Consider the following 13484-nt stretch of genomic DNA (forward strand, 5'->3'; position numbering starts at 1 on the left):
TGCTTGCTTATCACATCGCCCTGCTCAGCTCGCAAGCGAGGGTACGCCACGTCATGCAGGTGGCACAACATAGTACGAGACGCCTTACAGCTTCACTCCCCCAGCCATTTCATCGCAAATATGATACCGAGTAGGACCGAAGCTTTCCTGAATCATTGAATGAAGTCGTAAAGGAGCCCAAGGGAGGGAATTCGCCGATCATCTCTAAGGCCTGATTGTGGGGATCCCCAGAACCCGTTTGACAGTTGTCCTGCTGTGAATGCTGCATGCCTGAAGGAATACGCGGATCATCATGTCGATCAATATCGAATGTCTAGCCTTATGCAAAACAGCTTTCCGAAAATGGATAATGGAGAGCTCGTTTTGGTTCGCAATGACTGTTTTACATGTGATTCGTATGCACGAAACTCATGATACCGCATTCCTAATTAAAGGTGGTACGATCAGATATGCAGAACCAAAGAACCAGAGTCTGCTATTATTAACTGAGACAGAGCGCGTACATAGGAACGCTCCGGGTGTATCCGCAGGTGCTGAAATTATCTTGGTGTGATGGCGGTGACAGGCTGAGTTAAGATGTGTGTAATGGGATTCTGCCTGATTGGCGATTGGACCATGTTTGGCATGGTATGAGGACAGGGCCCAATGTGATTACAGTAGGTTCAGTTGGCGAGGATGCCGCGAGCTGATATGTTCGGAGAATAGTGAGGAGGCCCGAACGTGCAGGGCCAAGGTCATCTACAGCTATTCCTCAAGTAGTACAAAAGACGCGGATGCAGCCGCTGATCGCAACCACCACGAGAAAACCGGTGACGTTTCTTTCCCTGATGATTAATTTTGTGGCGTGTTTTGTTACAGACTGGTCTGCGGGCTGGTCAAGGATAATGAACTCGTTCGTAATTGGATCGGTTCTTAACGTGGCTGAAGGCGGGCCATCAGCATATGTGCTTACATCTTACCTCACGTCGGCCTTGCAGTAGCCTTCGATAGTCCATGATGCGAAGATCGGGGACGCGGTTACTATCTCCATAGGGCGCATGGGCATGCCCATTATTCGCGCTAGGCTATCGACTGTTAGCATATGCAGGATTGGGCATGGCCCTACAGTTCTTCGAATGCTAGAAAAGTCCAGCCACGTACGTGGGGGGCCGCATTGACATTGATTGGAAGTGAGCGTCTCAGAGATAGCGTCCTTGCAAGCGGTATTGTCATGGTGTCATGATCCTACAGATTAAAGGATCCGAGATTTCTTGAGGGATTTCCGGAGAAAAGTCTTCATGTAATCCTGATGCTTAGTATGGTGCGGAGACGCTCCTCTCAAGGGCGCGCAGCGTTCGGTAGCGTAGGATGTCTACTACAAGGGTCAGCATACCGGGTGCCAAGTGTTGAGATCACAATAGTATAATTAGCTTAACATGACTAAACAGGTACATGTACGATCCCTGTAAGGCCCGTGGTATAAGCGAGAAGATAAGTAGAGCTAGGGGTGGAGCGGGGAGAATAAACGGTAAGCGGGGTGGAGATACACTAGGTGCCAAGAGCGGACATGGCGGGGCAGTTTTTCCGATGCGCGAAACAAACAACCCGGACTGCTAAAGTCTACAAGTCCAAGGCGCAATGGCGGACGTAGCTAAAGCCGGGAGGTCAGTAACAATACGGAGCTTCTATGTCTCCAGTGGATACGAATAGAGCTAACATGTCAGCAGCGAGCCCGCGAGTATGTATACCAATACGTCCCTCTACCACGACCGACCTCTAACATAATGCCACTCTTCCAGCAAACCCGCGGGGCATCCCTGTGGCTCCTTTCATCGACCGAGTAGAAGACTATGTGACCGATCGCTCCGAGGTGGAATCCACAATCAACAACTTCAAAGAGATGATCTCGTACGCCCTCCACTCATACTCATACACCCCAACCCACCATCTAATCCATACAACCCCCGCAGAAAATACCAATTCATGCAGCAAAACACACAAAGACGAGCTGCCGGCCTCAAAGACAAGATCCCTGATATCCAAAAGACACTCGAGACAGTTCGCTTCCTCAAGTCGCGAAAGGACGATGCTGAACCGCTAGAGACAACGTTCGAATTGAATGATACGCTCTATGCGAAGGCAGAGGTCCCACCAACAGAGGAAGTGTACCTTTGGCTTGGCGCGAATGTTATGCTTGCGTACCCCATACCCGAGGCGGAGGAGCTGCTGCAATCGAAGTTGGCCACGGCAAGGCACAGCTTGAGTACTTGTGAGGAGGATTTGGATTTCTTGCGGGAACAGATTACTGTATGTGTTTTCTCCTTTTTATTGGTTTAATTTTGTAAAGTTGTTTGTTTTTGGGATTGATGAGTGGCTAATGAGGTTTTGCAGACGCTTGAAGTTGCGTTCGCGCGTGTGTACAATTGGGATGTTGCGCAGCGAAGGAAGGAGAGGGAAGGAGGGGAGTCGATAGAGGAGAAGAAGCGTGGATCGCCTAATGGATAAACGCTTGGGGAGTTGTGTCCTCTTGTCCAACCCTTGAGGTTATGCGAAGAGAATTTGAAAAGTTAGCATCTGCATGAGACGAAGAAATGAAAAATATAACACGATCTTCCCATATCTTTAACACGATCTATATGTGAGCAAGGTGCAGAAGCATATTCAAGTCTTAAAAAAAGAAAGGCCAAAGATGCAAAATCATGCGATTTGTAACATACTCCTGTCGTTGAATTTTATAATATATATACCAGCTACCACGTAATCAAATTCCACCATCTCAAAAAAACCAGCAAGGTACAGTCACCCCTTACATCCACTATTCACAGCCTTATTACATCCTTCCACCAGTCCTTCTTTCCATCTATCCATCCATTTCATTCAGATATAAACATATTATCACCTCCCAAACCCCCAATTCCTTCATACCAAACCCTCACCTATCACCCATAACATCATCTATGCAACAACGAGCTTAGCAGCAGCATCACCAGCATCGGCCTTCATGGGTTCCATATCCTTTCCAGTCTGTGCCTTGACATAGTCGTTCATCATCTTGGTGATGGGAGCCTGGCCACCCCACGTGTCCATCTCGGCCATCATATCGATTTGCTTCATGGTCATGATGACAGAGCCAAGAGGAGCCTTGACATCACCGTACTTGTCCTTGCTGTCCTGGCGGCGCTCAGGCTTAGCAGCCTCGGGCTTAGCGGTCTCGGTGCCGTTGGTGGGAGCCTGGAGAGCGGGCATCTCGCCTGCGGGGGTCTTGGGAGTGGCAGCAGAGGACTCGGTGGCAGGAGCCGCAGTAGAAGGAGACCCGATGGAGGGAGCAGGGCTGGAACCAGCGGGAGCCTCGGCAGGAGTAGCAGTGGAGCCCGTAGGAGGAGTGGCTTCTCCTGCTGGAGCAGCAGCGCCACCGGCACCGCCCATGACTTGCATGGTGAGGATGTACTCTCCATCGATTTGGCGGACAGGGATGGCAATGCGCATGTTAGACATATCGAGGACGGCCTCAGCCTGGACGGGAGTGAAGGTAGGTGCGAGAAGAAGCTGAGCAGCGACAGGGTTGGGCTGGTTGGTGGTAGGGGTAGTGCCTTGGACCTGGCGGGCAATCTCCTTCCTGAACTCAGTGCGGGAGAGGCCACGGCGCGTAGTAGCGGCTCCACCAAGGCTGCCAGTTGCACCGCCGGGGTTCTGAAGAACGCTCCTCTGTGCGACGGCGATGGCGACGGATCCAGTAGGTGGGACACCCATTGCTTGCATCATCTTCTGGATACGAACAGCGTTGACTGGGAAGAGATATTAGTCTGTGGGCAGGTGTACAAGAGGTTCAAGGACTTACTGGGCATCTGGACGACGGTAACTTGTTGGTTAAGGCTAGGAACGACAGCACCAAGGTTGGTGGTGACCGAGTAGCGGTAGTCGTTGACGGAGTCCTGGCCCTGGAGAGCAGCCAACATGCTGCTGTCAATGCCATCCTTGACATCTACGTTCATAGTCATGGGCTGGGTAGCACGAATGGACGTCCTGAAGCCATCCTGGAACTCGTTCTCTTGGAGGCCAGTGCCCTGGATACCGACAGAGGTGCTGCCATCACTGCCAAAGGGAACGACAACGGTGTTGGTCTCAACGGTCTGGCGACCAACAACCATGTACTCGCCATCCATCTGGCTACGCTTGACCATGCGGACAGTCATGTCGGTGGTGTTGACCATCCTCATGGTCTCTTGGATCATCCAAGTCTGTCGATCAGGTGAGAGCTTGGCCACATAGGTGTTGTCTGGCTGGACTGCTACACCCTGGAGGTTCTGCATTGTCATGGCCATCTCGATCTGGCCACCGACCAGGTCAGTTGCACCATTGGTGCTGATGGTCATTGACTGGGGGGAGACAGCGACAAAAGGCTGTCCGGTTGTGCCAACAACCTGGTTGGCAGGGATAGAGGGGTTTTGTTGATTAACGATAATCTGTTGCTGTTTTTGAGAGAAAGTCTCGACCTTGGAGCGGTCGGGGAAGACAAAAGAGTTGAGTTTCATCTAGGCTTGTTAGTATGAAGATATCCACAAGACCCGATGAGTGGATACGTACATCGCCATTGACATTAAGTACTTGGTTGTACTGGACACTTTGCGACTGAGCGAACACCTGTGTACAGCTCAAGAAGACAAGGAAAAGAGAAGTGACAGTACCGGACGTCATTTTGAAAATAATAAAAGCCACCTGGGCGTTATGAAGAAATATTAACTAAGAGAAGAGAAAAAAATAAGAAAAGGAAGAAAGAAGAAAACAAAGATGGTTGAACAGACTTGCTGTGGTAGTGAGATGCTCCAATATTCAACAGTGGCGCTCACTATTAATATGAATAACTGTGGTTTCGTCCCAAGCCTTCATGACTTAATTCGGCATACCTCCTTGCCGTCCACAGAGTTTCGAGTCTTACTACATGTGCAGATGGCGGAATGACCTGTGGCGCAGAGTTGCATACCTGCCAGGCATACTGAGCTGCCCCGTAGTCAAAGGCCCCCACTTGGGATTGTTTGAAGCGGTCTCATTCGACTGTCTTACCCTTCCTGACCATGTTCCTTACAAATATGGTGTCGGCCAAGAGATTCCTCATGGCAACATTGAAGCTTCTCTGCAAACATAGTTTCAAGCGTCAGGCAGAACATTTCTGCTGTAGGGATGGAACATATTTGCCGGGGACACGAACCCTAGCAGTGGCCTATGATACTGTCCTGCGCATGACGAGACGGTCCAAATCGATGTCGGACAACTAAACTGTTCTGGGAACTTGTCTCGTAAAACAAGCTTTTGCCGAGTGTCGCCGGCTACTGGCCGATAAGAGAAGCCTGGTTTGTATGCAAAGCACAAATGTTTACGTTAGCTCTCAGACGCGACTTTCTAAAGGAAAGTCGCGTAGGTCGACGGTTGCTTGCAGTAAAAGCACCAGTCTGCTCGAGAAGACCGAAAACTCCCCTCGGTTCAGATAATTGCTACGAGGAGTGTCTGTTGACTCGATGGTGTTTCAAGTGATGTGCTTTCGATGTTCTGAAATCATCAAACGTCGATGTTTGGAGTTGTGTTTCGCGATGCAGTTTGATGCACGAACACGATCGACCGGCTACTTTAGTTCCCGACTAGCGTTAGTGTGCTAACGCCGCCAAATGCTAGAAGGAGTCGCTATGATTTTGCAGTACTGCTGTACACTGTCATTTTTCGGGATGTAGTGATGCAATATTTATCGAGTTCGCGAGGTGCCATGGTGGTTATTGTAAAGTTGGCACTTATCCTGGACATGGATTGACAACGGCTACTTACTTTAAGTTTCAAGAAAGCATTACTCAAATACCCACACATGAACAGACTTAGCATCTCAAATAATAAACTATTTGTACGTAGCGTACGGCGGGTGGCGCCGAGGAAGTAGCCGTCACTTGGATTCGTTCTACGGTATAGTGAATATTACTGTACACATTACGTAGACTGTCAGGGTCTCTTACACCTGTCTGTTTTTATTTGCCAGTAGTATCGAATCCCTCACATCTTGATCCTCAAGCCCGTAGTACCCGTTCTCTCTGTGCCTGTACGCCCACTAATAGCACCCATACTATCAGCGTCGCTACCATCATCTCCATCACCATATTCTTCTTGGTCGTTATCTGCAATGCCCAACCCCAGCGTGCCTACTTTGAAGACGCTACTACACCATTCACTGAACATGTCGGGGTCCCAGACACCGTCTTCCCTACCCTTGCCCTTGGCGCTACGGCCGGGTCCGTTCTGGTTGTTGAGAGAGGGCGCATACGAAGTGTCGTACCAGTCTTCGTAGGTCTGGGTTACCGACTCCATGACGGCTGCGACAAGCATTTCACGTGTCCTCGCATCGGTGATGTATTCTTCCAGCTTCGAACGTAGAAACGGTGTTTCATGCTCAATGTTCTGCCGAATCTTGCTGATGCGCGCGGGAGCTTCGTTAATTGGCACCTTCTTGTTGTTCTTTGTGTCGACCGGCGCTGTTATCCTGTTCACAAATTGGCCAGTAAAATCATTGATTGCTTGACGTAGACGGGCGTCTACTTCTGCCTTCGCGTCCAGCATATTTTCCACAACTTTAGGAATTAAGAGGCCGACGAGGTTGCGCGGATTGAAAAGTCCACCTCGTGCACGGAGTTCCCAGAAGGTATTCGTCACGCTGGAGAAGTTGTATTGAACCTCAGTCTCCGGTGTAACGAACTCAATGTCGAAAGCTACGATTTGTTGTTTCAAGAGAAGCAAATGCGAAATGAGAAACAAGGCGGCATCTGTAGGTGATGTTGATTTAGCAAGGAGTGAACCGGCTTGGGTGAGCGAGAGGGTAGTGCTGTGGACGATGCGGTGAGCCAGGTCGTCAAAGACGGAGGACTATGGGCGTTGTTAGCACAAAATTCAATGAAGACAATTCAACACCTACATGCACAAGCCTGTAAATCTTACTGAGCAACCAAATAGCTTTTCGCAAGGTTGGATACCAGTCCTTAAACGCAGCTTCAGTGTTGAAGTTCCACCGAGTATCGGGATCATCTTCGTCAACAATCGTGGGTGCATTTGGCAGTAATGGCGTAGGGGGGCCCTCGGACTTTGGTTGCTTCTTGCCAGATAAGGCTGGTTGATTCAACTTGGTTCCGGAAGTCGCTTGTTTTTTGTTTTTCGCAGGGTAATCGAGATCTTCTGGCTTTGGCTTGTATCTTTCAATACCATCCCGCAAGATGGCTAGAGATAGGAACACGAGGCGGTTTTGCGCATCTTGTAGTGCGGGGTGCACTATGACTGAGAAGTCGATTTTGTTGGTTTCCATTGGAGAGACCTCTTCCTCTTCTTCTTCTTCTTCTTCCTCCATATACCGTGTCTGTATTAAAGTGCATAGTTCACATAGCTTGAGTATTTGGGTTTCGTGAATAGTCCGCGGTCTTAGATGGTCGTACAAGGGCTCGCATACGGCTTCAAGAAAGTCGTACAGCCCGCCATCACCTTCGAACCACTCACGCCATAGACCACATTCGTCAAAACATATGCCACGGATGTAGCTTATGCTACTACGAGCAAATGCAACCAAGTCAGTCGATGTGCTCGGGGCTTGTGCAATCTCTCCAATCTTTTTTGTAATAATTGGAAGAATGAGCCGGCCGCGAGTGGCTGAGTAGCTCTGGTACAACTCGTTCATCAGACTCTGATATTCCGCTTCTGCACCTGGGGCAGCACCAGGCGGCAGTACTGCACGCTTTTGTATTTCCATACCAATGCTCTTCAGTTCTGGCGCACCAACACGGAACTTAGCGTATAATAGCGCAGACATGGTCGTGTCATTGAGCTGTCGGTCAGCTATCCGTTTCGCTACGTCTGCTGCAATTTCTCGCAGGGCTTCGGTGAAATGAACACGGATGAGAGTGAGAGCGCGAGTGAGCAACAAGCGGTACCTTGAGCGATACGTTTCCGCCTCGCGGTGCTTAGGGTGTGCTTGCATGTATTCCAGACAGCTGTCTAGATTGGCCAGCATTTCCACAAACTCATTGCCCCGAACAATCTTGCCTGCGCCTGGCGCGTTGAGTCGCTTAGTCGTAGGCTCGAGATATAGGTAGTACCTGAGGTTCTCCTCCATATCATCGGCGAGCTTGGTGATGCGCTTCTGGTCGTCAATGAGGCCTTCGCATTTTGTACGGAACGCATTGGTCTGCGCCTCGACAATCTTGAAGGATTCCGAGAGTGAGGAGAGGGTGTCGAGGGTGGATGTGGTATCAGAGATGATAGTCTGGAGGTGGTTTCGCGTCATATGAAGCTGGTCTTGATAACGTCTGGGAGCCATCAGTCAGTAACTCTCTTGGCCATCCTAGTCTGGCAATGCATACCTGTACTCTTCATGGCTGGCTTCCAGCAGCTCGTCATTGACTCCACCATACCACTCGACCAACTCAAGTTCTGTATTAATGTCCTCTTTTGACTTCTTCTTCTCCAATGCCTTTTCCTTCTTCAAGTGTGCTCGCACTACAGTGTAGAAGTCGCTGTATGACTTTGCGCGTCGGGCTACGGTTGCCGGGGGAGGACCACTAAGCTTGCCGGGGCGTTCTTCTTCTGCACTCTCTACAATGGCTTCTGCGCGCTCGAAGTCAGCCTGAGCCTCCTATACAAACAATCATCAGAAGTGCTCAAACATACCCATGCAGCGGATGGTGGGCTTACGCTTTCCTGCTTCAGCAGGCTCTCCCGCCGGCGACGATTGCCCTTTTCCTGTGGCTTTGCCACACGCGGGACGAAGGCATTGTACCACGAGTCTCCTTCGTACATTATTTTTTTCTCCAATTGGGATGGTTTCCTTGACGTTGCCTTGCAGAAGCGGACACGCCAGCTTGCACGTCGGAGCTCGGTCTACGTGTCGTGGGGGGATTTGAATAATGCTAACCGTATCAGGTATAGCCCGAGCAGGTGGAGACGAGATCCGACGCCAACTCTCCAAGCGTCATCGATCCCGCCCGCTGCAATGTGAAGAAGCCATCGAGCGTGTCCAATGACCAGTCCGGTGGCCATAATCGGACCTACGCACAATCTGCAAATGTTGCTCTCCTGATCCTACTCGACACCCTTGGGTCGTTTCTTCTCTTTGTACTACGCAAATCCCACACGCCCTCCATCACGCTGCACCATGCTTAGCACCAAATGCGTCTCTCGCGCGACACTACCCACACGCCACACCCCGCGACTATGTAGGAACATATCGGCCAGAGCCCCGCGCTCTCAGGTTCGGGCCGCCGCACACCCATACGCACAGCGGCGGCAGCAGCATTTTGTACGCTCCATCGCCACTGTCGGTGCTCTCTGGGCCACTGCCACCGCATGGCAGTGGGTCAATGGCGAGTCAATCTTAAGAGACGCCCACGCCGAAGAACCAGAGGCGATAGAGGGCCCAGAGCTGCAGTTTGAGACCCCACGGCGGCAGGCCACATCCAGCGACGACAATCGCAACATTATCAGCTCCCAGCACCTCCAGGTCATCAAGAGTTGGGAGAACCCCGGGGTGTACGCATGGGGCTCAAATACGGGAAAGGTCGTCGCACCCGATTCTGACGAAAAGTACATCAAGACTCCACGGCGGCTAAGCTTCTTCGACGGCAAGCTGCTGAGAGATATCAAGCTGGACAAAAACTTTGGAGCCGCTATAGACGAGAAGGGCGATCTTTTGCAATGGGGCACAGCATTCGCAGATGATGTCAAGGAACCTGTGAAAACTCTGACAGGGCTGAATTTGAAGTCGCTCGCCATTTCCCGCGATCGCATCATTGGCCTCTCCAACAACGGCTCCGTTTACTCTATCCCCGTATCTCAGGCGGAGCAAAAGAAAGGACCTAAACCCAAGTCCAAATCCTGGATTCCCTTCTGGGGCGGCTCCAACGACATTTCGTACCGTGGACGCACACCTGAAAATCTGGGATGGAGCGAGCGTGTGACAGACATCTGTTCCGGCCTCGAGCACGCTCTCATGCTCACCTCATCCGGTCGCGTCTTTTCCTTTGCCTCGGGCTCCCAGAATTTTCCTAACAAAGGCCAACTCGGCATACCTGGACTGACATGGGAGAATCGTCCGGCTGGTGCGTTTGACATTCCCCACGAGATTACCACACTTAAAGGCTTTCCCATCAAGAAGATCGCAACAGGCGACTACCACAGTCTGGTGTGTGACTCGGAGGGACGCGCTTTCACTTTTGGTGACAACACAGCTGGCCAACTTGGTTTCCCCTTCAATGCAGAAGCACAAAATATTGACGCGCCGTCTCTGCTCCCCACCCAAAAGTTCTACTCTGGACAGCAAGCCAAGGTAACCAATGTGTTTGCCGGTGGCAACACATCTTTCCTCGCCATTGAAGCAACAAAAGGCAACCGAACGACAGCAGACACTTGGGCATTTGGCTTTGGCCTCACCGGTCAACTCGGCGTGGGCCGCTGGGTGCACGCCCAGTCGGAACCAGTAAAAGTCCCCGCCTTCTCCGGCCTCTTTGAATGGGACGAAGCAAACAACAAGCCCATCCCCATTCGCCTCTCTACCATCTCCGTCGGCGCCTCCCACGCAGCTGCCGTCCTCGACAACGTCGCCAGCGTCGCCGTCTCCGGTCGCAAATCAAAACTTACCGAAAACGACACGAATTGGGGCCGCGACATCCTCTTCTGGGGCAACAACGAATTCTACCAGATTGGATCGGGGAAGCGCAGTAATCTTGCTACTCCCGCGTATATTCAGCCGCTGGACCAGGCGGCAGAGCTCGAGAGAGCCGCGTCTGTTGCTGCTACTGCTGGTGGTGGCAGTGGTTTTGCAAAGCAGCTCAGAGAAAAGGAGATGCATCGGTTCCAGATTACACCAAGGAACAAAGTTAAGCTTAAGGGGAGGACGGTTGAGTTTGAGCAAAAGGTCGAGTGTGGAAGGGGTTGTACGGCGGTTTATTCTGCTTTGTAGGACTGGCCTTCGTGATTACCTTCGTCTTATGTGTATGTGTATGTGTTTTTTTTTCTGTGTATTTTATGGTGGCCTTTTAGGGCATCTTCTTGTGTGGATATCTCTCTTTCTGTCTCCCTCCCTTCTCTGGTCATGTGGGCGTGGATAGGAGGGGGTGTTGTGGTCGTCGTCGTCGTCGTAGTCGTCGGCGTCTTCTTTTGTTTTTTTTGTACGAGGGCAAAGTTATAACTCACTCTCTTATGGTACACACGTCTTTTCCCTGGATGCTGACGATTTTAAAAAAAAATTGTACATAAATCACAAAAAATTGATACAAAGCAAAAAAAGGTCTTGGGAAGAAGTTTTTTTCAGTGTGAGTTTTTTTGTTCAAGTAGCTATTTGCTTTGAGGCATATCGCAATGGGTATTTTTCCACTTCCTCGTCACCGCCCACCCAACCCCTACTATCTCATGAGCAAACATCGCATCCGGCCGTCACCGCTTCTCGCAGGATAGAAGCGTAAAAGCAAAAACAAGAGACTACACACTAGCTTTATGCCTGGGTAAACCAAGAAAGCTACAGAGAATACCGAAAGAAAAAAAAACTGAAGAAGAAAAGGGGATATAGACAGCCAAAAAGGAAAAAGAACGAATGTCAGTCGACAAGCAATATGATACAGTGCAGGGGTTCCGGGACAGTTCGAGGGGACATGTGGAAATGGGACAAGTCCCACTCTCGCTAAGTCGCACTTGGTCCTCGAAAAAGAACAGGCAAAAGTCCTCGCTTAAGTAAGGGAAAAAGGAGGACGGAAACGAGGATATCCGAGAAGAAAAAAAGAAGGAAGGAGGCCAAGGCGAACAGAAGCAGCCCTCAGTGTGGAAATTAGAAAAAGACAAGTCTTGTCCAGCACCACTGATAAAAAGAAGAAAGATGCAAAAAAGGGGTAGTCGAGATGAGAGAAAAGAAGAACAAGAAGAAGAGAAGAGCAAGAAGCAACAGACAAGGGGTATCTCATAACCCCATGCGTCGAATCATGGCTCTCGACTCAGCCTCTGACAACTCACTCCCATCGATATTGATTCTCCCCTCTTCCACCTGCGCAAGATCAGGCTTGACCAGCCCCTCATGCAGACTCTGCAAAAACGCCAGCAACGCCCGTTCAAACGCGGCATAGGGATACCGCTGCTGTGCGGCCTGTAGGGCCTGAAGACTCGACTGGGCTCGATCTTTGGGCAACAACTCATCGATATAGCGGCGCTTGATGCGTGTCCACTCGCGATTTTCTTGGCGCTGGTTATCCGGGTCGCAGAATAGGATGCGCATAGCGGAGACATCGGTGGGTTCGTCGGCCCAGCGCTCGACGCCGGGGCAGCCATAGGAGAAGATTGTGTTGAAGGTTTCCGGGCCGTAGGAGCCGTTGCGGAGGTACTCGCCGATGACGGCTTGTAGCATGAATTGGGCGGCTAGGTCGTACCATTTAGAGGTGGGGAGCCAGGTGTCGTCGAGGGTGGCGCGGGCGGCGGTCAGCTCGATGAAGACGGGGAGGAGACAGTGAAGAGAGGGGGTGCTGGCGACGTCGGTGACCCATCTTCGTTGGTCCATGGGCATCCTTAGGGCAGATGCGAGTTCGGAACGGTTTTCGTAGAGAGCGCCATCTGAAAGGGGAAAGTCCTTGTGCTGGTCAAAAGGTTGCTCGAGTGCGGGTGGGTGCTGGGTTCGCTGGCGCCAGTACTCGCCGCGGCTCTTGTTTTGGTCGCGCAGGCTGTTGAGAGATGCTTCGGTGGTCCATGTTTCGGTGTGGTGCAGGCGGTGGGTGAAGAGTAGAGCAAACTGAAGCAGGCGCGACCGAAATGAGGCCTTGGGGTCCAGACAGCGGCCTTGGTGCCGGTGGCCAAGAAAGACCCTCCAATCTACTTGCCGTCAACGATTTAGGGTCAGCACGGCAAAGACAAGTTAGGCATACCGGCAGTCATGTTGACTAGGGCATTGGGAAGGTCTGAATGGTAGGGGTCACTGCTTGACTTCCACTCGAAGATGAGGCCGGTGGCTTTGAAGACGAGAAAGTCGAGGATGGTCAGATCGACATCAAACTGGTCCTGCTCTTCATTCTCCATGCGGCGAGTCAAGTTGAGGTAGCCCTCCCGGGGCTGGCGGGGGGTGTCACGGAGGGTTGCCATTGCTCTTTCAGGTACGTATTGACAAAGCTGGAGGGTAATGATGATGATGATGACAGGATGGGGTAGGGTGAGGGTGGGTGGCCAAGGCAGGGAAGGGGGGGGGTTTGCAGGATATAAATGCAAGCAGCAAGTAGTGCAAGTGTCAGGCGGAAAGGACCGTAGAGAAGTAGGTGAAAGGCTAAGACGACGGGGGCACGAGACGAGAACAAAGGCGGCGGTCTCGCCTGGGAGGTAGCAAACGGGTTATGTTTGATGGCAGGACAGCGGCCTCTAGCCCCCACTGGGCCGGCCAGCAGGCGGAGGTTGACGAGGACAAGAAGGGTCGGCGGGTGGATGTGTTGCAGGGTGCCGTTCATGCACGGCGACCCAGCTGTCGG

At 51.4% G+C, this 13484-nt stretch overlaps 5 protein-coding genes across 5 annotated transcripts; 2 read left to right on the top strand and 3 right to left on the bottom strand.

Annotated features, from left to right (window-relative positions):
* Positions 1–1617: 1617 nt before the first annotated feature.
* Positions 1618–2484, top strand: COCMIDRAFT_2650 (uncharacterized protein; the record flags this gene model as incomplete). Its single annotated transcript, XM_007686809.1, has 5 exons — positions 1618–1643; positions 1707–1717; positions 1779–1887; positions 1950–2286; positions 2371–2484. 5 exons carry the CDS (start codon positions 1618–1620, stop codon positions 2482–2484), a joined length of 597 nt encoding a protein of 198 aa, XP_007684999.1.
* A 450-nt stretch (positions 2485–2934) lies between these two features.
* On the bottom strand, positions 2935–4674 carry COCMIDRAFT_87396 (uncharacterized protein; the record flags this gene model as incomplete). Its single annotated transcript, XM_007686847.1, has 3 exons — positions 2935–3764; positions 3818–4511; positions 4564–4674. The coding sequence occupies 3 exons, from the start codon at positions 4672–4674 to the stop codon at positions 2935–2937; spliced, it is 1635 nt and encodes a 544-aa protein (XP_007685037.1).
* Positions 4675–6012: 1338 nt separating this feature from the next.
* On the bottom strand, positions 6013–8793 carry COCMIDRAFT_87280 (uncharacterized protein; the record flags this gene model as incomplete). Its single annotated transcript, XM_007686848.1, has 4 exons — positions 6013–6876; positions 6926–8303; positions 8358–8629; positions 8665–8793. The coding sequence occupies 4 exons, from the start codon at positions 8791–8793 to the stop codon at positions 6013–6015; spliced, it is 2643 nt and encodes an 880-aa protein (XP_007685038.1).
* A 355-nt stretch (positions 8794–9148) lies between these two features.
* COCMIDRAFT_23754 (uncharacterized protein) lies at positions 9149–10951 on the top strand (the record flags this gene model as incomplete). Its single annotated transcript, XM_007686820.1, has 1 exon — positions 9149–10951. The coding sequence occupies one exon, from the start codon at positions 9149–9151 to the stop codon at positions 10949–10951; it is 1803 nt and encodes a 600-aa protein (XP_007685010.1).
* A 990-nt stretch (positions 10952–11941) lies between these two features.
* COCMIDRAFT_87487 (uncharacterized protein) lies at positions 11942–13107 on the bottom strand (the record flags this gene model as incomplete). Its single annotated transcript, XM_007686849.1, has 2 exons — positions 11942–12843; positions 12894–13107. 2 exons carry the CDS (start codon positions 13105–13107, stop codon positions 11942–11944), a joined length of 1116 nt encoding a protein of 371 aa, XP_007685039.1.
* Between the last annotated feature and the right edge of the window lie 377 nt (positions 13108–13484).

This window comes from Bipolaris oryzae (assembly GCF_000523455.1).
Source record: "Bipolaris oryzae ATCC 44560 unplaced genomic scaffold scaffold_23, whole genome shotgun sequence".
NCBI lineage: Eukaryota > Fungi > Ascomycota > Dothideomycetes > Pleosporales > Pleosporaceae > Bipolaris > Bipolaris oryzae.